The sequence below is a fragment of the Sporobolomyces salmoneus genome (genome assembly GCF_050403485.1).
Source record: "Sporobolomyces salmoneus JCM6883 DNA, S_salmoneus_JCM6883_v1_ctg14, whole genome shotgun sequence".
In the NCBI taxonomy this organism is placed as follows: Eukaryota; Fungi; Basidiomycota; class Microbotryomycetes; order Sporidiobolales; family Sporidiobolaceae; genus Sporobolomyces; species Sporobolomyces salmoneus.
In genome coordinates, this window is record NW_027481149.1 from 202,093 (window position 1) to 224,879 (window position 22,787).

Here is a 22,787-nt window from a genome sequence, read left to right on the forward strand (position 1 = left end):
AAGAGGGAAGCTTGCGTCATGATCTCCGATCTCTTTCTGCTTCCTCGCTTGCTTTTTGGTAACGTGGATTCCAAGCTTGGTAAACACGCTCGCACATGGCTGGCAGAGAAGAGAATTCGAACTTCGAACACCAGTCGATCCTCTCAAGCTGGCGTTCTGTACTCTCAGGAATTCGATGAGGGACGATGGATTAGATTGACCGAGTACAGACAAGCGCAACTTACAGTAGAAAGAACACAGAAGAAGCAGAAAAAAACGAAAGATGGGTTATTAGAATTTCGAAGGAGCGGAAGGGAGGTTTTCGGGAGACATGGGGAGCAGGATATGAAGCTGGTCAAGTTATCGATCACGACGAAACAGAGTGTTTCGCGTCGAATTCAGCTTTCTCTCGAGCGTAACGAGATTTGTCGCTTTCGTAGGTATCAAAGTAGGGCTGCAAGCGAAAGTTTCGTCAAGCTCATTCGTCACAGTCACAGAGAAAGTGGGTAGCTTACCTTCTTCTCAGCCTCAGAAAGTGCTCTCCAGGCTTCGGCGATTCGTTTACTTTGTTCGAGAATGCGAGTTTCACCTTGAAGAACTTCGGAATCGGCACCCTTTGCCCGGACCTCGCTCGAGAACCTAGATACGGGAAATAACATGTTAGCCTCGGTGGAATCAACCGTGTATTTGTAGACTCACAAGAAGAAAGCAGTTTTGGGTCGTTTCGGCTCTCCCTCCAATTTCAAGTTTGTCTTTCTGCTCAAACCCAACTTGCGTCGATTCGCTCGGACGGCGTTCTCCTCCTTGATCATTTCGGGAGTGAGAGACTTCTTCCATTCTTCGAGAATCGCAGGGTAAGCCGCTCGTTGTTCATCGGCGCGTGCTTGAAGCTCGGCTTTCGTTGAAGCATCGACGTTTGCGTATTCTGCACCGGCAGCCTTTGTCAACTCGGGGAGAGAGGCGATCTTTTCACCAGAGGCGAGATTGCGTTTGCGATCCTGTTTTACAGAAAAGAGGGCAAGACGTGAGTACTCGAACCGAAGGCAAACCGAGATCGGGATAGCTTACTGCGATGTAGTCATTGAGATAGATTCCCCATGAAGTGAGAGGTAGCTTGGGAGGTCGGAGAATCGACGTAGTCTTGGGTTTCGCGGCTGAAAAGAGAGAGTCAAGAAAGGAAAATCAGCCTTTGATATACGAGATCGGCTGATAGGCGAATCGACCTACGCTTTTGCTTAGCTGCACGATTGTCGGAGCAATAGGATGAGTCAGCTGCACGGTCCTCGCGCGACATTACGGCTTTACTCACCCAATTTTGCCTTTTCCTTTTCTTTCTCCTTCTTGAGCTTCTCCTTCTGTAGCTTTTCCTTCTCCTTCTCCTTCTGAGCTTTTGCCTTCTCGCGTTCCTTCTCGAGCTTGACCTTTTCCTTCTCCTTCCTCGCTCGTTCCTTCTCCTTGACTTTACGAGCCTGTTCCTTTGCTTTCTTCGCAGTTTCCTTCTCTGCCTTTCCACCCTTTCCTGAGCCGGCTGAGGATGCGAGAGTCTGGTGTAGAGGAGCGGAGATCGAGAGGAGGCGGGAGGTGGTGGGAAGCTGAATGGGGGCCGATCGAGCCGCGAGCGCGCGAGGGAGCACGACACTCGGTCTGATACTGCGAGCTGCGATCAACACGGGTAGTCGAATAGACGCCATGTTATCCTCGACGTGGTGGTGAGAGAGAGAAAGAGAGATCAAATCGTTGTTTACCGCGACGTCTCGTTTGAGGACGACATGAAACGTTCCCCTTCTCCTTTCACTGTTACATCGCGACCTATCGAATCCACACCCTCGGAGGCCCACACCATAGCAGGACGAGTGAGTTCCCTACCTCCATCTCTCGATCTCTCTCTCGGCTCCCTCAAACACGCGTCATTCAACTCACTTCCGTTGTTCGTGCTGCCTCTACAGTGCCAGTACCAGATCATTCGCGACCGGGAAAGGCTTCCGACCTGATCAAACGGTTTCAACAAGCAGTCGATTCGAATGGAGAAGCGCCCCTTCAGGTTACTTCTTCCTTCGCTTCTCCTGCTAGGCCTCGAAACTTGAGTGGAGGAGGATCAGTGTCGACATCTCCGACTGCAATGAGAACCGCTCAGCCGCGAGAGGGAGGAGGAGACGGAGATTCAAAGTCGCAAGAAACGAACGTCCCTTTCAGGTCAGCTGGGTTGAACGAACCACCGGGAGACAATATCGAGCGGGAAAGTCAGAATAATGCTCTCTCGGCGTTCCCCGACATGCAGCCAGCTCCGACTCAAGCTCAAGCCGACGCGTTGGCGACAAATTCCGACTCTCACTCTTTCACAAGAAGCCGTTCTCACTCCCCTTCGATCGCGATTCAGCAACCTTCTGTCGACGTCCCTGCACCTGAAGTCGTTCCTGGGTCGACGGACGCCATTGCACCTCGTTCGCCTTCTCCTGTTCCGATCGAAATGTCCACGGAGGATTCAGCTCAATCGGCGTCTCGTCCACTCTCCCCTCGTCCACTCTCACCCGCCAAGTCATCATCAGATTTGAAAGGCAAAGAAGGACTCTCTAGACCGACTTCTCCCTCTGCCGACCCTTCTCTTCTCCGATCCCCTCCTGTCAAAGACGATGATTCTCCTCCGGCTTCGCGCACAATCTCACCAGAACCGGAAGAAGAACCTGCCTCGTCGTCGAGTCCTACAATCCCACCAGAGACTTCCGAGTCAGTGAAAGCACCACATGTCGAACCTTCGGAGGACTCGCCTCAGATGACGTCGAAAAAACCTCTAGTTTCAAACGAACCTCAACGTTCTTTTCCTTCTTCCACTTCCAAGAAACCCACCTCGACCTCTTCTCCGTCTCCATCAACATCGTCTACCCCTCGTAAGGTCTCGACCAGCTCTTTGAAGAAACCTTCCTCCACTTCTCCGACACAGCCTCGAACGACCGCATCTTCTACTTCCTCGACCACTTCTCCGAGACCTCCCAGATCCCTCACTTCACCTACCGCATCATCTCTAGCGAAAGCTCGTCCACGCGTTTCTAACCCTTCCACTGCCTCCTCGAAATCCTCGACTGTTTCACCTACGCGACTTCGCTCGACTCCAAACAATCGTACTTCACCTACCTCGACAAGGATGTCACCTTCAAATTCTCGTACAGGAGTTGGAGCAGAGGGAATGCAAAGGAGTGGATCAGCTAGTTCGAGTTCTTCAACTTCGGCTCTAAAAGGTACATCTCTCGAGCGGAGTGGATCGGGTTTCACGCAAGACGGCAGTAGCAGAACGGACTCGGAAGGGAAAGGAGGAGGATCGCCGACAAACGTTAGGAAAATGGCGACGAGGGGCAGGATAGGATTAGCTGGCGCTGGAGCTCGGATAGGTGGAGGCAGAGGAGGACGTACAGCCGGTTCGAATACGGGAAGATCAGAAGAAGCAGAATCGAGCAGAGAGGGACAAAATGAGGAAAGCGAAGACTCGGTCAAGCAAGAATCGAACTCGGGGGATGTAGCAGAGAAGGCGGACGACACACAGGATCTTGATTCGATTCCAGTCTTCAAGGGCTTCGGAGCTGGACGACCTCATGGGCGGATACCGATTCCGATGGAGAAAAGTGTTGATCCCGAGACGGGGGAGGAGAAAATGGTGGCGAAACAACCAATGGAGGAATGAATGAGTGACGGTATCAGATGCCTCTTGCGCCCGGACTTGAGCGATGGGAGAGGCATCTCGGTGTCGCCGGATTTGTTTCGCTCGACTTTTGTACTTCGCTTTCTTCCATTTCTTTCTGCATCGGAACCACTTATCTCTGCAGCTACATCATTGTCTAATGCTCTAAGCGGACTATGACCCTCTGTGATCGTGCGAGAGCCGGAGTAATGAGACGGGATCGCAAGCTGAGCTTTCTCTTCACCAGTTTTCGTTTCATCTGATCTGTCTGCTTCGTGACTTCTTTCTTGCAAGTCTGGAGTGGATAACTTACACGTGCTGAGTCCGCTCATGACAGCGTCGACACTTGGGTAGCTGTGATGGAGCAACGTTTCAATTTGTTGAGTGACTTTGGGCGAAGAGAAAGAAGCGGATAGAGGCAGAACGCTGCATGGTGGCTTCCTTAGCGGTTGGTAGAAGTAAGCCGACCTTCGGCAATGGCTTGAGCTCGCAAGAGAGACGTGTGTCGCGACTGGTGAGACGTGGAAGCGGAACGAGAATCTTGATCTCCTTTGCCCTCTACCATTCACCTCGACCTCTCAAGATGGCGAGACTACCTCCCGAGCTACTGGCCTTGATCGCAGGTAAGCTGTCCTGCCATTTCGATTGCTCGCGAGCGCTTCGCTGACCTGGATACCGCTGTAGACTCCGTCGAGCAGGATCCTCTTCCTCTGGACAGACAACAGACCCTCTCTGCTCTTGCCAGGACGAACACGACTCTCCATGAAATCTGCAACACGAGAATCTATCGGCATCCGTTCTTGAATGATGGGATGAATGCGATGAAATGGGGAAAGGTTTACGCTCGACTAGTCAACCCTTGGAGTATCTGCGCTGGAACGCAGCGTCTCGAGGACGTTGTGGTACCCGAATCAGTGCGCTATTGGCGATAAGAGTCCTTGATCGCGTTCTTGCGCTGATTCGCTCGATTTTGGGTTTTTCGCGCAGATCACTTTCCACTACTGCCTGCCAGAGGAGAAGGGGGATGATAGCGAGGAGGAGGAAAACGTCGTCCATACCGTATCTGTCAACAAACGATTGGAGGAGCCGCTCAATGTATGCCTCGGGTTGGAACTCGAGATGTCGCCTTTCTTCCTTCGACATCTTACCTCGTTCGCCACTCTCGAAAGCGAACATCCGACGCAACCTGACTTTGCTGCTCTTCTCTTCGGCCCGAACGGAGTCAATCGAGCGACCATCAAAGAGCTCTCGCTGGTCAACTCGATCCGCTGGCCTTTCGTGCCGTTTCTCCTCGTGGCTCTCGATCGAATGGAGTGGATTGCAGAAATCAAGTACACTCCATCTCTCCTCGATAGCTTCCCACACGACTCGCTTAGTATCAAAGCTCGTTCGGCCCTTATATCGTTCTTGGAAGGTGACGAAGACGTCCTCGACTACGATGACGAAGATGAAATCTACGACACCGTTCGAGATTTGGCGTCGACACATTGGTCTATGTACGCCTGCCACGGGGCCGAAAGCACTGACGCCGATGAAGTACTCGCGGAGATTCTGTCCAATCCTCCTCTCAATTCACTCTGGCACCCTTTCACCTCCCTCGAAAACCTTACGATCAGAATCCGCTTCGCCTTCGAGCTCTACCTCATCTTCCATTCCTGTCTCTTTCCGTCTCTGCGTCGTTTGAAGGTTATTGGGAAAATCGGGACTTGCGACGATGCAAACTACGACGTCAAGTTCTTCCGTCACTCCATTACTAAGTAAGTGATTCTAGCTGCTCTATCGTCTTTCCACCTTCACTGAGCAGTTTATCTCCAGACGAAATGGGAAAATAATACCGCCTTCGGTCGAAGCGGAAGTGAGACTCGAATTTCCGAACGTTTTCGATGGATGGGATCCTCTCACGATGAACGAGCAACAAACGGATCCTCAGATTGATTATATTGGTCCGGATTTGGTGGAGTTGGATCTATCGGAATGTTCAATAGTAGTGGATGAAGGGAGCTGGCCTGCATGAAGGGATGCTTTGAGATAGGGACCTTTTTGAATCGTGACAACCCAGCGCATGTTGCTCATATCGCTTGGTTTATTTGCGTTCCCTGCCTGAACGTCCCCATGCGAGAGAGTCACAAGCTTGCGCTCGTGCGAAGATCATGAAAGCTCGAGCTTTTTCCTCAGCTGATCGATGCGGTCAGATTCTCGCGCTCTCTCGGTGCGACTTCTTCCTCTCGCTTCTCTTCCTCCTTCACTCCACTCGCTACTCGACGACTCCTTCCCACCACTCTCGTATGGAACATGTCGTCAGTTGCTCTCTCACCGTCGAGTCGAGTTTCCCAGAGTCGACGTGTCACTAATCGGAATCGTTCGCTCGTCTCGCTTGATCTAGTGGACCTCTTTCTGAATACGTTCCTCAAGCTGGAATGATGTCGTTCGCTCCAATCAACCAGATTCACCAACACTGTTGAGTCTCGATTAGAGCATTTCGCTCACAATTTCCCTCGCGAAACTGATTCTTTCCTTCGTTTTTCTCTTGATAGTGGTCGGACTTCACACTTACTCGACGGGTGAGCTCAGGCGACGAAGATCAAGCGCTCCCCAATGAAAGCTGACCCGGGTTTGTCGAAACAGATCGTTCTCGAGCTGTTCCTTCTCACCATTTCTGCTCTTGTGCACCGAAACACGAGAAGGGAACTGTTCGTCAATGCATCATGTAAGTCGAATTTCTCTTGTCTCATCGTACGCAAGCGTCGTTTGATATTGACTCGCAATTCTCGTGCGAACAGCTACGATTCCGACAAAGCTGACGCTCGGTCCGTCTTCTCTCTACGATTCTTTACGAGCTATGGGACTGATACTCCGACGGTCACCGCTTAGCTTGATCGGTATCGAATACGTGATTGAAGAAGCGATTTTCGATACCCTCGACAAGGAAGAACAAAAGTTCTGGCACTCTCGTTAGTCTGCTCCTCTCCGCCTCTCGTCCAACAATTTTCATCATCGACTGCTTCTTGACGCCGAGAGACGCTGACACTGACTCGTTCGAATGCAGACAAACACGAAGTCGAAAGTGGAATGTTGTGTCTCCGTTCGAAGAACTTCGTCCCAACTATGGTGGAAGATCAAGCCGAACAAGGTGCGATGAAAGAGTTGCACAGGACTTACGGAAAAGTGCGTCAACTTCTCTTCTGTTCAGTCCTTGCGAAGACAAAGCTCAAACTGAATCTTCGTTTGCTCTCTCTTCTCCCCTCCCACTGTGATCCCGATTCACAGACGATCCACACCTGGGCAATCGATTCCTCCCCTGCCCTCCCCCTCGGTCCCCCCAACCTCATGATGTCCTTCACTGCCGATAACCAAGTTTCCGACTCCGTCATTTCTCGTCTCGAACAAACTCAAGGGATCGACCTTGCTCACAAACGTGAACTCCGTTCGAAGTACCTCGATACGGGTTACGAGAAACACGAGGGAGCTGATCAATGGGAGAAGACCGGGAAAGGGATCGAGCTCGCAACGAAGGAAGTCGAATTCAAGGAACCGGAGAAAGGAGGGGCGGTTTGGAAGGGAAAGGAGAGCTTCGAGGACGTGAATGGAGGAGTCGCTCAGAAGGAAGTCAAGGCTTAAGAGACGGCGGGTGAGCGCAACTGAATAGGATTGAAGCTTGAAGTTTTCTCCACTGTTGGATCCGTCCGTCTGCTGTCTCCGCGGTACTGTTCGAATCGAATGCTGTTTTGTCCTTGATCAGTTTGACGACGAGACAGAGACATGTAAGCAGAGTTCGACGATCTCTCGAGCGATCGAGTTTTCTCATTTTTCTGATTTCGACAATGACAAGGGTTTTAGGAGGTTTTAGCGATGATCGAGAAGCAGGCCGAAATGATGCAAGAAGAAAGAGAGAGGAATAGAGAGACCTATAAACCAGCTTTGAGTACGAGATTACCATTGACCAAATCCGCGACTGCTCGAATCAACCCTGAAAGTGCCGCTTTATTCTTCGGTTCATGCTTGAGCGCTTTCTTGAAATGAACGAGAATGTCCTTTGTCGTTCCAGTTTGATTAGGTCGAGTCTTGAAGAACGCGACGAGATCTTCTTTCGTGAGTAGTCCGATTTGTTCAGATCCGCCGGGGGAAGGAGATTTCGCTTTCCCGTTCTTGCGACGTTTCGAGCCGTCCCCGTCCGAGTCGACTCCAGAAGTACCGTCGGCACGTTTACGCTTCGAAGAGGAGGAGAGGGAAGAAGGACCGGGGGACGAGTTTCGGCTCGCGCTCGATCGACCAGAAGGAGATGTCGCTCGTTTGGCGATATACGCACTTCCGCTACCGCTGCCGCTGATTGGAGTCCCGGCACGAGAAGGAGAGTGCTGTCGAGATTGAGAGGAAGGAGATTGAGCTCGTCCGGAAGGTTGAGGACTCGTTTGTCGACTCGAAGTTCCTCCTCGACCGGCCGAAGTGACTGAAGCGTTGTCGTCCTCCTCATCCGACTGGATGTGAGAGTACCGTCAGTATCGTCCTCGAGAAGAGAACGCCCCCGAGACTACTCACGCTCGCATAAGGGTTCTCTTCGTCGTCGGATTCGTAAGCTCCACTCTTGTCCGTCTTCTTGACGAGTTTCTTGATCTCTCGACCAGTACCGGTCAAGTCTTCGTGCTCGTCTTCGTCGACATCATCGGGAATCTCATCCGGTCGTTCCGCAGCTCGCATCTCTTTTCGAATACGTTCCTACGACAAAGAAATAAGATGGAATCAGTTGCGAGAAGTAGAACAGTCAGAAAAGAGAGCAAGCTTACCTCTAACTCTTTCGTCTCCTCCTCGTCTGCTAAATCATCAATCTTTGCGATTCCCTCCTCATCGTCCTGGAAGTCTTCCTCGTAATCAAACTCGTCATCATCCTGGTCTCCTCCTCCTCTCCCTTTCGGTCTCCCGCCGCTTCTCGTCCCAGTCCCATCGTTCGTCGAGATGACCGTCTTCATTTTCGCTTTCCCCCTAACATCTTCGTCTTCGTCGATCTTGATCCCTGCCGCTGAACGAGCCATCATTCGATCCCTCAAGTTTCCACCATTCGCACCTCCTCCACCTCTATTCGCAGAAAGTTTCGCGTTTTTGCGAGCGGGAGCAGCGGAAGTCGAAGCCTGAGGGGTCGAATCACCGGAAGTCGAAGTCGAGGCTATAGCTGAGGGAGGAGGAGCAACACGTTTATGCATGACCCAACGTTCAGTCTCTTTCGATTTTTGTTGTCGATTCCACTACATTCGACGAAACGATTCTTCAGCTATGACCGAAAAAGCAAAGATCGAAAGGGAGAACTCACCTCTTCTTCAGCTTCCTCCTCTGCCAAGGTAAGGTATTTCGGACCTTGACTGAACTTGTACCATCGATTGATCGGAACCACCTGGAACTCGTCTCCGTTCTCTCCGAAAACGAACGCGACGTAACTGCTTCCTCCTCCTCCTGCTTCTGAAGCGTTCGCGGCCGGTCTCCATCCTTTCAGACTCGCGCCGTTCCTATTCTGTTGACCTTGCTGTGAGGAACCTTCGCCTCCTTTCGAGTTTCCGTTGACGTCGACTTCTCCCGCACCTCCTTCGAGCCTTCCAACCCACCTCTCTTGTCCTTCATCATCTTCCAACACCCAAGGCTGCCATTCCTCTCTCTTCAGCCTCCTACTCTCCTCACTCGCAACGAATACCCTCTTCGTTTTCTTCTTAAACATTCCACCAGGACCTCTCTGTCTTCCTCCCGTCGTCAATCCACTCGTTCCTTTCCCGATCAAACTCGGATCCAATTGTTCTTTCGGTTTCTTGTCCTCCCCTTCCGTCCCTTCCGCTGCTTGATCTCCTTCCTCCTTAATCCCATCTTTATTATCCTGCCCCTCTCCTCCTCCTTGTGCCCCGTCAACTTGCATCACATCAACCCCTGCAGCTTTCGCCGCCCTCTCTTTCGCCCTCTGGTTGAAGCGTTCCCGATCTTGATCCGTCAATCTCCTAACCGTTCGAGGATCTTTCCGGTTCAATCGAACGGGACGGACAAAATTAGATTCATCTCCTGGATCGATGACGCGTTCTCCGAGGGCAGAGAACTTCATCACGTTGTGTTTCCATTCCCCTCCTGCTGCTGAACCGGTCGGATTTAAGGAGGGAGCGAGAGAAGAGGAGGAACGGAGGATGAAATCGGTGTAATTTGAGGTTGTGGGCAGAGGGGAAGGAGCGGCGGTCGATGAAGTAGAGGTAGAGGCGAACGGTGGACCAGAGGGAGAGGGAAGAGCTTGTCTAGGGAGAGCAGAGGAGGAGGACGAGTTCGAAGGTTCTCGTTTGATCGGTCGGAGAGGGGCGGGTGGCTTCTTCTTGTGGAACATAGTCTATCGAGAGTACACGCAGAATGTCAGTAGCTGTATACTCGTATCATACGTCGAGGGTGTCACTAGAGAGAGGCAAGAGATGATGTTGTCGAATGAGGCGTGTGGTGAGAATGGAGGGCGATGGGAACCGACAGTGACTATGTAGGAGTGTTGCCAGTATGTATAACACAGGGTAGAGGCACTCACGAGACTGATGACCCCTATCGGAGTGAGATGGGGGAATAGAAGAGCCGACGACTCGTTTCTCTCCCTCTTCCACCTCACCTGCTTCCTCAAGACGCTCACGATGACATCCTGCGACGTCCTGATCATCGGTGCCGGATTATCCGCACTTCAAGCAGCTCGTACCCTTCAAACTTCCTCACCAGAATCGTCTCGCAAGATCGTGTTACTCGAAGCTCGCAACCGTGTTGGAGGAAGAGCTTTCACGCATTCGTATGCTCTAGATGCTCATGTCGATTTGGGCTGTTCGATGATCCATGGTTATTACGAAGGGAACCCGGCGAGAGGGTTGTTGAGGGAGCTAGAAATGGTAAGCTCTCTCTCGGCTCTCTCCCTTGTGCCCTATGAGCCAAAGTTGATGGTTATGTTGAGGATAGGACGTCCATATCCCAGAAGGCGCAAAAGGCTTAGTGTACGGCGACGAAGGACCCTTGACAGAAGCCGATTCGACCTCACTTTTCGCAACTTCGACACAAATGGCCTTCAAACCTTCTCCTGATACGACTCCCGCAGACAAATCCGTCGCGGATCTATTGTTCCCGACGTTGAAGGAGAAGGATGAGAGGTTAATCGCGATTGCAAGGACGGGAGAGATCGGTGCAGGAGTCGAGCTCGAGAGGAGTCAGTGCTTATCACAACTTCTTCCTGACCTCTTCAGCCGTCTCGAGCTGACACATCGTTCGGGTGCAGCTTCTGCGAAATGGACAGGGTTCGAGAAAGGAGTAGGAGGTACCGATGCGTTTCCCGAAGGAGGTTACTCGGAAGTCATCAAGAACCTCGTAGCCGACTTTAAATCCCAAGGGGGTCAACTCGAACTCGAACAACAAGTCGTGTCCCTCAAAGACCTTAGTACAGAGAAGGGCGTCGAGGTCACGACTCGTTCCGGATCGACTTTCACCGCGAAATATGTAATCTCGACGATCCCTCTCGCCGTGCTACAGAAGGACCCTCCCACTTTCGAGCCTCCTCTGTCAAAAACGTTCCAATCCGCCGTCGAACGAACCCTCGTCGGGAACCTCGAAAAGATCGTCCTTCAATACTCTGAACCGTGGTGGCCTTCACCCGAAACGAACGGTTCATTCCTCCTCCTCCCGCTCTCTACGTCCCCCTATTCTCCCTCTGAATCCGCAACTGCTCCTCCCCCCAAAACTCTCGAAGAGTTATTCGAGAGAACCACGATTCCCATCGTCAACTTCTATCGAATCGGTTCGACTCCACACCCTACTCTCCTAGCTTATATCGGTGCGACTGCCGCTCGACACCTCTCCAATTTCTCCTCCTCCGAGATTTCTTCCTCTCTCCATCGGTACCTCGTCCGTCGACTCTCTTCTCCGAACGCTCAATCCGTTTCGGAACCCATCTCTTTCGTCGTAACGACCTGGACCTCTGACCCCTACTCCCTCGGCGCAACTTCGACTCCAACAACGCTTTTGACTTCGGCAGACGGAACACACGCGAGTCCATTGGATTTCGTAGTACTTAGTAGAGCGGAATGGGACGGGAGATTAGGGTGGGCAGGGGAACATACGGATTTAGATAACCATGGATCGGTTTGTGGGGCTTTAGTTTCGGGGAAGAGGGAGGGAGAGCGGGTAGGGTTATTGCTGGAGGCGGAGGAGAGGAAGAGAGGAAAGTGAAGGAAAACGAACGGGTTTCGCCTAAACGCCTCGTGAGTAGGTTTCTTGTCGGTTTCGATACCTTTTGATGTCTTTGAGTTGTATATACTTCCGTGCTCCGTTGTGATTACCCTTTCTTGCTTGCCTCGTTGTTCAATGGTCATTTTCTTTCCTCGCAAATTTTCGAAAACTTTCGCGATTCTTTAATTTGCGCTTTGACTCTCTTTCGCTTTTCCGCGGTCTACCAGTACAGGACCAGTTCGAATCGAGCTTAGTACTGTACTGTACAAGCGAGCGATTCGCTCCGAACACAAACGTAAAAATTCGCTAATAGCGAGCGATCTCCGAGGTGTTCTCGTCGGAGAGGCTTCCAAACTTCTTCTCACTTTTCTTCATTCATCACCCACGACTCTACACTCCTTTTACACTAGTACAACATGGTCAAAGGTCCGTCTCGTCCTCTCCCCTCTCTCCTCGCCGCCGATCTGAACTGACATCATCTCTCGCCCCCTCCCTCGACCGTAATCAGCACAAGTCAACGTAGAAGATCAACAACTACACCAAAAGACCGTCATTCGTGGTGGTCTCACTTCAGGAGCGATCGCATTAGGCGCTGGATCGGTCGGTGCGGTTGGAATGCAGAGGATGAATGTTGCGGCTTGGAGAGGGTTGACGTTACCATTGAAGGCTTTCGCTTTAACGTGAGTCAGCTTCTTCCTCAGTGATTTGAAGCTGGAAAGAGGGGGGTAGAGGAGGACGATGACTTGATTCCCGAGGTTCTCGTTCGCAAGGGACTGATCTTCTTGTTCTTCTACCTGAGTGTAGATCGATCACTACAGCAGGATTCATCATCGGAGCCGATTCAGCCTCTCGTAAATTCGAACTCTCGAAATATTCCCTCGGTTCGGGAACGAAACTTGAACAAATCTCTCACGAACAACAACGACTCGAACAAGAAGCTGGAATCGCAGGCAAACCCAGATCTGGACAAACGACGGAGGTAGGGACGAAGGATGCGTTGATCAATTGGGCGAAACAGAACAGATGGAGCGTCGTTTTCGGAAGTTGGGTTGCGTCGATGGCGGGTAGTGGTGCGTATATCGCGGCTCAACCTTTGAGTTTCGCTCAGAAACTAGTGCAGGTACGTCATTATCCTATCACACGACTCGGAGATTGCGGGAAGCGGAAGAGGGACCGAATTTTCACGTTTTTCGGTTTCCGATCCGTTTTCTCGCTTCTGCTTACTCTGAAACGACTCTAACTGACCCCTCGCTTCTCCCTACTCGTAGGCGCGTATGGTGAGTCAAGCTCTGACCGTTGGAGTCGTTTTGGCGTCCGCCGTCCTCACTCAACTACCGAACTCCGATGGAATTTCCGACGACGAAGCGAAACGAATCGAACGAGAACAAGGAATGTACGCCTGGAAGAAGGACTCTCCTCACGAACAACACAAGGACTCGAAGGCATAGACGCTTTCCCTCTCGCTCTCTGATAGAAAACACTTCTCTCTCGAATGAGGTGAAAGAAAACAGTATTAATTCAGTAGTTTCATATTTGACTATCACTCTTTGGTTTGTATTACGACTATCTCATCGCTCTTCTCCTGACTACATCTCCTCCCTGCTCATTCCGGTCCGGGCGTGCGCGAGGACCTTCATTGAGCGATTTTCGAAGGACTTTACAATTTCGCTTTGTAAGGTCTGATCATCGTTCCACTCTCATTCTCTTCCCTGACCGTATTAACGAGCGTACCTATCACCATCACCGTCACCAATTCCTCTTCATCAGTCCTGCGCTCTTCTCTCTTCCTGACGAATCCCTCTGGCGAAAGACATTTCCGGAGAAAGAGAAAACTCACCGATCCCCTCAACCCAGCATTCAACCTTATCCCCATCCTTCAAGAACGGACTCTCTCCCGAAACTTCCGGAGGCGCCTTACGGCCTACGGCGACGGGAGAACCTGTGAGGATTAAGGAATGACGCGAGAGGGTCGAACCGAGTGAGAGGGAGGCGATCAATTTAGGCTAGACACATCACGCAAAGAGTCGTCAGTATGTGGGTCGGGAGAGAGATGAGAGATGGGAGAGGAGAGAGGGAGGACGGACGATCGAGACGAGGAGTTGCGAAGTGTTCCCTTTTTGAACGATCTTTTGGTTGAGTTTCGTGGTGAATTCGAGGGAGTGAGGATCCGAGACTAAAGAGGGATTGGTGACGCAAGGGCCAATAGGACACCAAGCTGGCGATCGAAAACGAGACCCGAAAGTGGGTAAATTGAGATTGAGCTTGAAACGACGACGACGAGTAGTGAGAAGAACATACAATCATAATTCTTTCCCATCCCCCATTGTCCCGCTCCTCCTTTCCCACACAACCCTCTCGAACTGACATCATTCACGACCGTATACCCTCCCACGTAACTCATCGCATCTTCTTCTTTCGTATTCGGAGGAACGTCCTTGTCGCCAATAACGACGCATAATTCAACTTCGTAATCATTCTTCTCGTCCTTTGCGTGTCGAGGGATCAAGATCTCGTCCCCTGGACCGGAAATGGTCGTCGTAGGCTTGAGGAAGAGACAAGGGATTGGAGGAGGTTGAGCAGAGGCGGAGGAGGGTTCGGCTCCGGGAGGAGCGAATTGGAGACCGAGTCCACGGATAGTAGTGATTATTTCGCGAGAGAGAGGAGGGAGGAGTTTACGAACAGTGAGAGTGCGGGAGGTGTCGATTTGAGAGGAGGAATCGAATGGAGACGAGGAAGGGGAGGCCAGAACGAGAGGATGGGCCTCGATCCTGTCGCCTCGGGAGTAGAGGAGTCCGATATCCCCTTGAGTGAGGCAGTCGCCGTAGTAGATCTGCAAGAAGGAGCGGTGAGGTCAGTCTTCGGAAGAGAAGTGGAGAAACCATTCCGAAGAGGGAGAGAGAGAGACACGGGAGCTTACCTTGCCGTCTTCCTCTGCCATGAATCTGATCAATTTAGTCCAACTCATCTCGCTCAAGTCGGAAAAGGTGTGAAGGAAGAGAGAAAGAGAGCAGGTCGCGGAGTTTTTGGTCGAGTTTCCCCCTCTTCTGACCGATTACTCCGAATCGCTTTCTTTTCCGAACGCGAGCGACGAGAAGATGTCTACAACACAACAACTTGAATCACTCCTGCAACCTCCCTCAGCGCAGGATGCTCGTTCATCGGCTCAACAGTTCCTCATCAACTCGCTTCCTCCTGCCTCATCCCGATCTCCTCATGAACTAGGACAACTCCTCTCCGACCTACTACAAACACAGCAGTCGAATCAAGCGCGACTCTCGAAAGAATTAGAAGAATCAGAGGAGAAGAAACGGGAATTATTGATCAAGACTCGAAATGAAACCTCCTCAATCCGCTCTAGGGTATCAAAATTGAAGCAAGGGAATACGGAATTACGTCAACAAGCGAAAGAGATCAGAGAGCAACTCGTTGGGGAGCTGGATGGGCCAGTACAGGGGGGAGACGGAGAGGGAGACACGTTGAGAGATCGATTGAAGCAGTTATCGACGGAGAGGAAGCAACTAGAGGGTGCGAAGTTATGGTTTAGTGTGATTGTCAAAGCCGAAGAACTCGGGTGAGCTCTCCTATCCCGAATCTCGACGAGATTTCGACTGAAATTTTCGTTCTGCGCAGGTTGACGGTTCTACGTTCACTCGAGGAGAACGCTCTACCTCCAGCTTTTAGAGCTTACGTCGGTCTCGTCGACTATATCAAACTCGTCTATAAAGAAACGGATCAGACGAGGCAACAAGGCAACGGGAATGGAATGGTCGCTCTCACTTCTCATCTCGTTGGAATGGCCAACTCCGTCTGGAACTCCTTAGTCAAGGTACTCTCTACGTAAGTCAACCTGGCATTCCAGTCAGAAGTGACTGGGGCTGACTCTCTTGCCGAATTACAGTCGATTGTTATCAAAACTGGAAGCGCTCGGTTGGCCAACTCCGTTCGCAGAACCTTTAGATCCATTCGAAGATCCTAAGGTAGCAGAGTTCCAAACTGCTTTCGTTGATCTCCTAACGCTCGAACTCTTGCACGTCCACGTCCTAGCTCGTTTCTTTACAAATCACTCACTCCTCGTGTTCTTAGGCAAAATAACAACGTACTCCCCAACTCGACTCCTCCTCCCTCCTCCACCTCCACGAAGAAGCCCAAACCTCTCCTCGCGCTCGTTCCTCTCGTTCACCCTCTCCTCCTCCGTTTCAAATGGCAATTCGACGGATCTCGATCCACGAACCGAATCGACAAGCCCGAATACCCACTCTCCCACGTCCTGAACCTCCTCACCGCACACGAACGGTTCCTCTCTGAAGATATTCAATACCTACTCTCCATGAACGGATTCGACCATCTCGATGCGCTCAACGAATTCACTTCCCTTTTACTTCCGCCGTTGAGTTCGAGATTGAGACATCACTTACCTCAATTGGTGCAGTTGCCACCGGTGTTGGCACATACGGTTTATCAAGTTGTCGAGTTTGATCAGGTTTTGAGAGGGAGAGGGTTTAGACCGAGGAGAACGGGGACGAGGTATGAGGAAGTAGAGGAGAGAGTGATCGAGTTGCAAAAGAAGGGAGAGGATGAGGAGGAATGGGAAGGATTGAGTGAGGTTATACTTGGGAGAAGGGAATGGCTTGAGAGATGGTTGGATGGTGAAAGAGAATGTGAGTCGAGGTTATTCATTTTTCCTCCGAGAGTTGCGGAATACTGACTCGCATTCGAGTTTTTCCTCAGTCTTCGATACACGTTACTACTCGGCTATAGGCGCACAAGACGCCTGGCAAATCCTCTCTCCAGAAGACTACGACATCACCTCCTCATCCTCCGGTACTCGACCTACTCAATCCGCACTCCGAATCAAAGAACTTTCCGAACAACTCTCGCAACGTTACCGTCCCTTACCGCTCAAACATACTCTCCCCTTCCTCCTCACGCTACATCTACCGATGCTTCAAAGTTACGCGAAACGGATCACGTCGAGTTTAGACGCGTTTGAGAATTTGAGCTTGGGGTCGATTTTGCCCGGTGCACTTGTGGGGACGAGTAATGCGGCGACGCAGGGAGTCGGGGGAGTGTTGAGATTGGTGAGGGCTGGAGTAAGTGCGAGATGGATGTCGGAACGTTGTGAGGAATGGGGTGAAGACGCTGTAAGTTCATTTTCTCTCTCTTCTCTCAAGCACAATCGACATCTTCTGACGAGTTGTGACGGGTAGTTCTTCCTACACCTGTACGAATACCTACAAATGGCATTAACCCAAGGAAAAATCGATGATCCCGATCACAACACTTTCGCCGAAGAAGTGATCGATAACTCTGATGGAACTCTGTTCGATCGAGAGAAGAAGACGTTTGAAGATTTGGCGGATAGGAGTGAGGAATTGATCGTGAGACATTGTACGAGGGAAGTTTTGGGAGAATTGAAACCATACCTCTCAAAGTCAGTCCAGCTCTTCCTCTCTTTCTCTCTCAATGCTCACGACCAGCGACTGACTTTCGCTTATTCCCTCAGACGTTTCGATCGACCCTCCGAATCAGATTCAGAACCCTCAGAAGATCTCTCCGTCTCTCCCGAACTGATCACCCCTCTTTCACTCCTCTCCTCTCTCCTCTCGGCCCTCGTCGCTTCCTACCCACCAGCAACTCTCCAATCTCTCTACCGACGCATCTCTCATTCCCTTTCCCAACTCCTCTTCGAACGTCTCTACCTCTCCCGAAACTGGACCGTCTCGACCGTCTCCCAACTATCCTACGATCTCTCCCACGGGTTCCTTTCCGCCGGACGCGAGGCCGGGATCCCTCAGAGGGGACTCAAGAGGGGTTGGGAACTCGCTCTTGGGGCGACGAAAGTAGTTGGATTACCGACGACGCAGAGAGAGGAGAACAGTTATGAACCGAGTAGTCAGTGGGTGTTCGCGAAAGTGATGCAGGTCACTTGGGACGATGAGGACCAGGAAACGTTTGGGAGGATGATGGAGGATTTGGGAGTTGGGGAAGTATTGGATAGGGAAGAAGTGAAGAGTTTGATGAGAAAGAGGGAGGAATGTTGGAGATGAAACAATTGACTCTCGTTTCTCTCTCTCTCGATTATCGAGTGTGTGGGTCTGCGCGGTAGGATTCCACAGAGGGATCATGCTTGACTACAAGCGAACAACATATCCAGAGCTCCTCTGACTTGAGTCAATTCCTTCTGAAACTCGAGTTCCTCGTCTACCTTCCGTCTAAGTCTTGTGAACAGAGTGTCGATCAGAGGGGAGAGTCCGAGTGCCGAGGTGTAGATTTCTACGAAAGTGAAAGCGAGAGTCAGCTCAACTCGACGAAGAAGAGAAAACGAGACGGAAACGAACCGATGACCTGATTCGCTACGTCCGTCGCGAGGGAGCAATACCTCGGATTCGTGACATGTTTAACGAGGAACGACAAGACGGGTTCCAACGAGATATCATCCCTATTCGCCAACGCGATCCCTAATCCATCTCTATGAATCAACTCCTCCATCAACGCGAACGTCGTCGCCGGGGTAACATCCTTCCTCATGACGACGGAATCCAAAGCGTCTCCATATCTGAAATTCTTCAACATCTTGTCCCATTCCGTCAATTTTCGACGACGTTCTTTCGAAACTTTGATTTCTCCTTCGATCGACTTCAAGCCTTCCATTGCTGACGCGCCAGTGTAGACGTTTCCTCCAGATCCGGCACCGGCGAGGAGTGCGTCGTAAGAGGGAGTGACGAATTCGATAGGTACTCCGGCTTTACGAGTCGCTCCAGTTCGAGTTCGGATCGAGAGGGAACCATCCGAGAGACCAGCGACGATATGAGAGTTGTTCGGCTATATCAAACGAAACTGTCAAGATCGAGTGGAATTCAGAGAGAGAGGAATCAGGAAGAACGCACAGAGACGGCTAAAGACATGACTTGACCACCATATCTCATCGTATGTCTAACTCTCCAATTATCCTGAGGATTATAAACTTTGACCAATCCATCCAATCCACCACTCAACACCCTCTTTTCCCCATTCTCGGCTTCAGCCCAACTTAAACTCGTAATCGCTTTCTGATGATTACTCAACGCTTTCAAGCAGTATTGAGTTCCCGTATCCACTTCCTCCTCTTCCTCTTCCTCCTCCTCTTCGGCCTCGTCGTCGTGTTCTTGTAGTTCGAATTCTTCTCCACTAGCAGCATCATCCCCTTCATCTTCGACTCTCCTATCGAATTCCCTCACGATATCATTCCCATCATTGATTCTCGACCTCGAAGTCGAAGCTCCCAAAAGGTCCCAAACCCTCATAATAGGACCTCCCGCACTAATCGCCATTGTCCCTTGTTCCCCTACAAGAACCTGATCAACCGGTTTCCCATGTCTCCCGATCCAGACACATCCACTGCTTGACGACGAGGAAGAGACTCGAGCGTCGAATAATCGGACGGTATTGTCGTAGCCTCCGGAGAAGATCAAGGAGGGGGAAGAAGGAACGAAAGAGGCCGTACGGACGTAATCGGTGTGAGAGGAGAAAGTACGAAGGGGTGCGGAAGTCGAGAGATCGAAGAGTCGGACGGTGGTGTCGGATGAAGTAGTAAGGATTTGGGTACCGGCTCCTGGAGAGAATTTCGTCGTATGAACAGCTCTACACTCAGCATGACCGTGTCAGTGAGAACGAGAGAGGGAGAGGGGAGGAGGGAGAGGGAGGAGACAGACTGTTTATGAGCTCTAATCGTTCTCAAAATCGCTCTCGAATTGATATCGAAAACTTGTACCAATCCACTCTCGTCCCCTGCGATACACAATTTCCCATCTCCTCGAATCTCTCCCGACGTCGCAGTCTCTTTGAAGCGAGAGATCGTTTTCACTACTCGATTCGTTTTTGGGGAATAGATTTGAAGTCGAGTTCCGGAAGTGACGACGTAACGATGAGGGGAGGAAGGGGAGAAGTGTACGTGGGTTATCGGCGCATAGGATTTGAGAAAGATCGGGGACTGGAGAGCAAGGGAGAGATGAAGAGAGAGATCAAGATGAAAGAAAAGTGTCAGCTTCCTCTAACAGCAGGGAGGTTCAGGGGTAGCTCACCTTGAAACTCTTCCAGTATACAGACTCCTTCTGCTGTTGCGATTCGGTCGAGGTCCGAGGAGGTTTAGGAACGACTAATCGAGAGAACTCTGCCATCTCTCTTCTCTTTAGCTCTCTGTGGCTAGCTGAGGTATCCGAGGGCTAATTGAGCTGTCTGAGTCGTCTAGCGTAGGTCTGGCGCGCGTCGAGCGTGTTGCGGAGGTGAAATGAAGTAGATCAACTTTTTTCGCTCAAGTTTCTGAAAATCGCTAAAGTCCACATTCGACCCCAATTGAGCGATTCGACGGTGTAACAGCGTTATTTACTGCACCTCTAGTTGTCCGCTTGGAGTTTTGCAGATCACAGAAACTCAACATTCTTGCCGAACTTGAGAGAACGAGAAAACTTGAGCCTGCTTTGCAAACGAAGAACGAAACATTCACAACGACAAAACAAACGAGGAACTGAGAAACCGAAAAGACAAAGGTCCAGAGAGACAACGGGAAGTTTTCTCAAGCGAGATCGAAGAGATTCGAGTGTCGTTGTCGATGGGACCTAGTTGAACCAACCGAGACGAGTAAGAGTCGAACCAACGACGAGGGTACCAAGTCCGGTCGTGAACTACGTCCGTCAAACGAGAGAGACATCAGCCTCGGATTCTAGAAAGACGAAAATGAAGAGATAGGAAAGCTCACCTTGATGGCATTCGAGATCTCACGATCGAACGGGAACAAACGTAAACCGGTCGAAGCGAAATCGGTAGGGATCGAATCTTCTTGTTTGACGATATGCCACAAATCGTTCGAATCTTTCCTTAAGTCGACGCGGATCAAGAAACGAATCGAGAAGGACTGTCCAGTACCGCCTACCAGACGTCAGCGTACATCAGACGACAGACGAAAGTAAGAAGTGGTACTGACGGGGTTCATGAATTCCGGAACGGGAGCTCTAAACTTCAACGTTTCAACGAGGTCTAAAAACCCAGTTTGATGTTCAACTCCTTTGACGATCCTGATTCGGTCCCAACAAGTCGCGTTGAATTCGACCTTGTTACCGTACGTCAAAACACGGAGCATCTTGTAACAAGCTTTGACTCCTTCCCTTCCGGAAGAACGAGGCGAGTTGAGAAGAGGGTAGACAATTTCAGCGTCGGGAGCAAAGTATTTCTCGACGGCAGCGAGCATCTGGACGAGTTGAAGCTCAGGGGGGTCAGTCGCAGGCCGACTAAAGCGTCTCGAGGGAGTGGGGAGAGAAGAAGGAGAGAAGGAATATGTGAAAACTGACATCCGTCGATTTCTCCGATTCAACCAATTCACGAACGACACGACGGATCTCGTTTTGAGGTGATTGCATTGTGTTGAACTGTCTCACAGTCGTTCGAGAGTCAGCTGTCGTGATGTTGAGAGAGGTTCGAGAGCGAGAGAGAGAACAAGGCGAAGGAAGCGACGGAGCGAGGTGAGACTAGCTCGAGGGCGTTGAAGGCTTACAGTTGAAGGTTTGCTAGCGTGTGTGAGAGCTGCCGAGGTGAGCGAGGTGAGGGAGAGAGGAAGAAAGAGAGAAACAATGATGAAATTCTCTCGAGGTGCATCGCCTCCCGGACATCCCTTTTCTCTCTCCTCCTTCTCGCTCCTTCACCAGGAGTGTACGAGCTCGGAAGTACCCTCGTAGCCTGAGGGAAAAATCGAGAAGAAAAAATCGAGGAATTTTCAGACTTTCACGTGCAAAGAAACAATCTCTCCGCGAAGAGCTGCGAGCTGAGGGTACGGGAGGAGCGGAGTAGCATTACGATCAACAAAAGAATAAGAGCGAGAGTGAAAACAAGGAAGTTACAGGTTGGAGAGTTGACAGAAAGCAAAAAAAAGATGAAGAATACTCGGATCGTTGAGAAGATTGACTAGACTCGAGGAGTTTGCTTCTTCGTGACGACGGGCGCAGTCGACTCAGTGAGAGGAACGTCTTGGCCGACGATCTGTTCCTCCTCATCGCGGTAGAAGACCTCGGGCGAGGCGATTCCTCCTCCTTCAGCTCGAAGCGCTTCTTCTTCCTCCTCGATCTCCCTCGATTCTTGAACGAGTGAGCATGGCGAGCACAGCGCAGCTATAGAGCCACAAAGCGTCTTCTTGATCAGTCCTCGTCACAGAGAACGGCAGTAACCGAGAAGGAAGAAAAACGAAAAGAAGAAGCTCACCGATCACGACGTCCTGCACTTCATTCCCTCTAATCCCATACCTCATCCTCGTCTGATAACGACTAAAGCACTGCATGAACACCTGTCCTACCCCAAACAACTGGGGGGCGAGCGCATAGACTCCACACCAGAGCGAAACGGGTCGAGGGGAATCGGTTGGAGCGCCGGTTGAAGTGAGCGAGGTGAGTCGGTGGTGGTTCGAGGAGTAGACCATACAGGGACAGCTGTGTAGGCGAGAGCCGGTGGGTCAGCAGGAGGGTAGAGAGAGAAAGGAGAGGAGAGGGGGAGAAAGGAGAATCAACGCACAAACAAGCGGCGGCAGTCAATCCTGGACGCTCAGCACACCCAAGGAGAGAGTGGTTCCATTCCCTCTTCCCGTCCAAGCCAATCTCGAGCGATTCTACAAACACGTCGACAGTCAGTTTCGATAGCGATGAGAACGAGGAGAGGCGTCGACTCACTCGGATTCCTAGCTCCCGCGATAGTCATTTGAGGGGTAGATATCTATCCCAGATGGATGGTGAGTCTTCAAGGACCTATGGCCACGTAAACGTGGAAGAGGCCAGGACTCACAGGTTGTTGTTCCACTCGTCGGAATGAGGTTGACGCGGGAGGAGAAGCGTGCGACTGCTCGTATGAAGGAGGCGCATCTTCCTGAGGGATCGGAGTGTAGGGACCTTTCTTATCGGCGGTCATGGTCGAGATG

At 51.1% G+C, this 22,787-nt stretch overlaps 11 protein-coding genes across 11 annotated transcripts; 5 read left to right on the forward strand and 6 right to left on the reverse strand.

The window, feature by feature from the left end:
- Nucleotides 1-346: 346 nt before the first annotated feature.
- On the reverse strand, nt 347-1,670 carry JCM6883_000420 (uncharacterized protein; the record flags this gene model as incomplete). The annotated part of the gene is made up of 5 exons (XM_076631082.1): nt 347-433; nt 495-618; nt 679-977; nt 1,048-1,133; nt 1,289-1,670. 5 exons carry the CDS (start codon nt 1,668-1,670, stop codon nt 347-349), a joined length of 978 nt encoding a protein of 325 aa, XP_076488950.1.
- A 78-nt stretch (nt 1,671-1,748) lies between these two features.
- On the forward strand, nt 1,749-3,652 carry JCM6883_000421 (uncharacterized protein; the record flags this gene model as incomplete). Its single annotated transcript, XM_076631083.1, has 2 exons — nt 1,749-1,755; nt 1,926-3,652. The coding sequence occupies 2 exons, from the start codon at nt 1,749-1,751 to the stop codon at nt 3,650-3,652; spliced, it is 1,734 nt and encodes a 577-aa protein (XP_076488951.1).
- Nucleotides 3,653-4,232: 580 nt separating this feature from the next.
- JCM6883_000422 (OBAP family protein) lies at nt 4,233-7,267 on the forward strand (the record flags this gene model as incomplete). Its single annotated transcript, XM_076631084.1, has 10 exons — nt 4,233-4,272; nt 4,334-4,563; nt 4,637-5,406; nt 6,033-6,106; nt 6,184-6,210; nt 6,275-6,356; nt 6,430-6,456; nt 6,521-6,600; nt 6,696-6,814; nt 6,917-7,267. The coding sequence occupies 10 exons, from the start codon at nt 4,233-4,235 to the stop codon at nt 7,265-7,267; spliced, it is 1,800 nt and encodes a 599-aa protein (XP_076488952.1).
- Nucleotides 7,268-7,554: 287 nt separating this feature from the next.
- On the reverse strand, nt 7,555-9,992 carry JCM6883_000423 (uncharacterized protein; the record flags this gene model as incomplete). Its single annotated transcript, XM_076631085.1, has 4 exons — nt 7,555-8,124; nt 8,186-8,362; nt 8,431-8,886; nt 8,952-9,992. The coding sequence occupies 4 exons, from the start codon at nt 9,990-9,992 to the stop codon at nt 7,555-7,557; spliced, it is 2,244 nt and encodes a 747-aa protein (XP_076488953.1).
- A 289-nt stretch (nt 9,993-10,281) lies between these two features.
- JCM6883_000424 (flavin monoamine oxidase family protein) lies at nt 10,282-11,854 on the forward strand (the record flags this gene model as incomplete). The annotated part of the gene is made up of 3 exons (XM_076631086.1): nt 10,282-10,527; nt 10,595-10,838; nt 10,908-11,854. 3 exons carry the CDS (start codon nt 10,282-10,284, stop codon nt 11,852-11,854), a joined length of 1,437 nt encoding a protein of 478 aa, XP_076488954.1.
- Nucleotides 11,855-12,270: 416 nt separating this feature from the next.
- Nucleotides 12,271-13,302, forward strand: RCF2 (Rcf2p; the record flags this gene model as incomplete). The annotated part of the gene is made up of 4 exons (XM_076631087.1): nt 12,271-12,280; nt 12,363-12,534; nt 12,659-12,974; nt 13,123-13,302. The coding sequence occupies 4 exons, from the start codon at nt 12,271-12,273 to the stop codon at nt 13,300-13,302; spliced, it is 678 nt and encodes a 225-aa protein (XP_076488955.1).
- A 209-nt stretch (nt 13,303-13,511) lies between these two features.
- JCM6883_000426 (fumarylacetoacetate hydrolase family protein) lies at nt 13,512-14,819 on the reverse strand (the record flags this gene model as incomplete). The annotated part of the gene is made up of 5 exons (XM_076631088.1): nt 13,512-13,585; nt 13,692-13,857; nt 13,939-14,069; nt 14,153-14,684; nt 14,772-14,819. The coding sequence occupies 5 exons, from the start codon at nt 14,817-14,819 to the stop codon at nt 13,512-13,514; spliced, it is 951 nt and encodes a 316-aa protein (XP_076488956.1).
- Nucleotides 14,820-14,949: 130 nt separating this feature from the next.
- Nucleotides 14,950-17,901, forward strand: JCM6883_000427 (uncharacterized protein; the record flags this gene model as incomplete). Its single annotated transcript, XM_076631089.1, has 7 exons — nt 14,950-15,425; nt 15,485-15,691; nt 15,753-15,881; nt 15,938-16,512; nt 16,583-16,995; nt 17,062-17,285; nt 17,358-17,901. 7 exons carry the CDS (start codon nt 14,950-14,952, stop codon nt 17,899-17,901), a joined length of 2,568 nt encoding a protein of 855 aa, XP_076488957.1.
- A 74-nt stretch (nt 17,902-17,975) lies between these two features.
- On the reverse strand, nt 17,976-20,010 carry JCM6883_000428 (U3 small nucleolar RNA-associated protein 15; the record flags this gene model as incomplete). The annotated part of the gene is made up of 5 exons (XM_076631090.1): nt 17,976-18,127; nt 18,193-18,676; nt 18,742-19,474; nt 19,546-19,823; nt 19,915-20,010. The coding sequence occupies 5 exons, from the start codon at nt 20,008-20,010 to the stop codon at nt 17,976-17,978; spliced, it is 1,743 nt and encodes a 580-aa protein (XP_076488958.1).
- A 438-nt stretch (nt 20,011-20,448) lies between these two features.
- JCM6883_000429 (uncharacterized protein) lies at nt 20,449-21,246 on the reverse strand (the record flags this gene model as incomplete). Its single annotated transcript, XM_076631091.1, has 4 exons — nt 20,449-20,514; nt 20,589-20,744; nt 20,814-21,077; nt 21,178-21,246. The coding sequence occupies 4 exons, from the start codon at nt 21,244-21,246 to the stop codon at nt 20,449-20,451; spliced, it is 555 nt and encodes a 184-aa protein (XP_076488959.1).
- A 541-nt stretch (nt 21,247-21,787) lies between these two features.
- Nucleotides 21,788-22,777, reverse strand: JCM6883_000430 (PLAC8 family protein; the record flags this gene model as incomplete). The annotated part of the gene is made up of 5 exons (XM_076631092.1): nt 21,788-21,990; nt 22,082-22,305; nt 22,388-22,481; nt 22,543-22,585; nt 22,655-22,777. 5 exons carry the CDS (start codon nt 22,775-22,777, stop codon nt 21,788-21,790), a joined length of 687 nt encoding a protein of 228 aa, XP_076488960.1.
- Between the last annotated feature and the right edge of the window lie 10 nt (nt 22,778-22,787).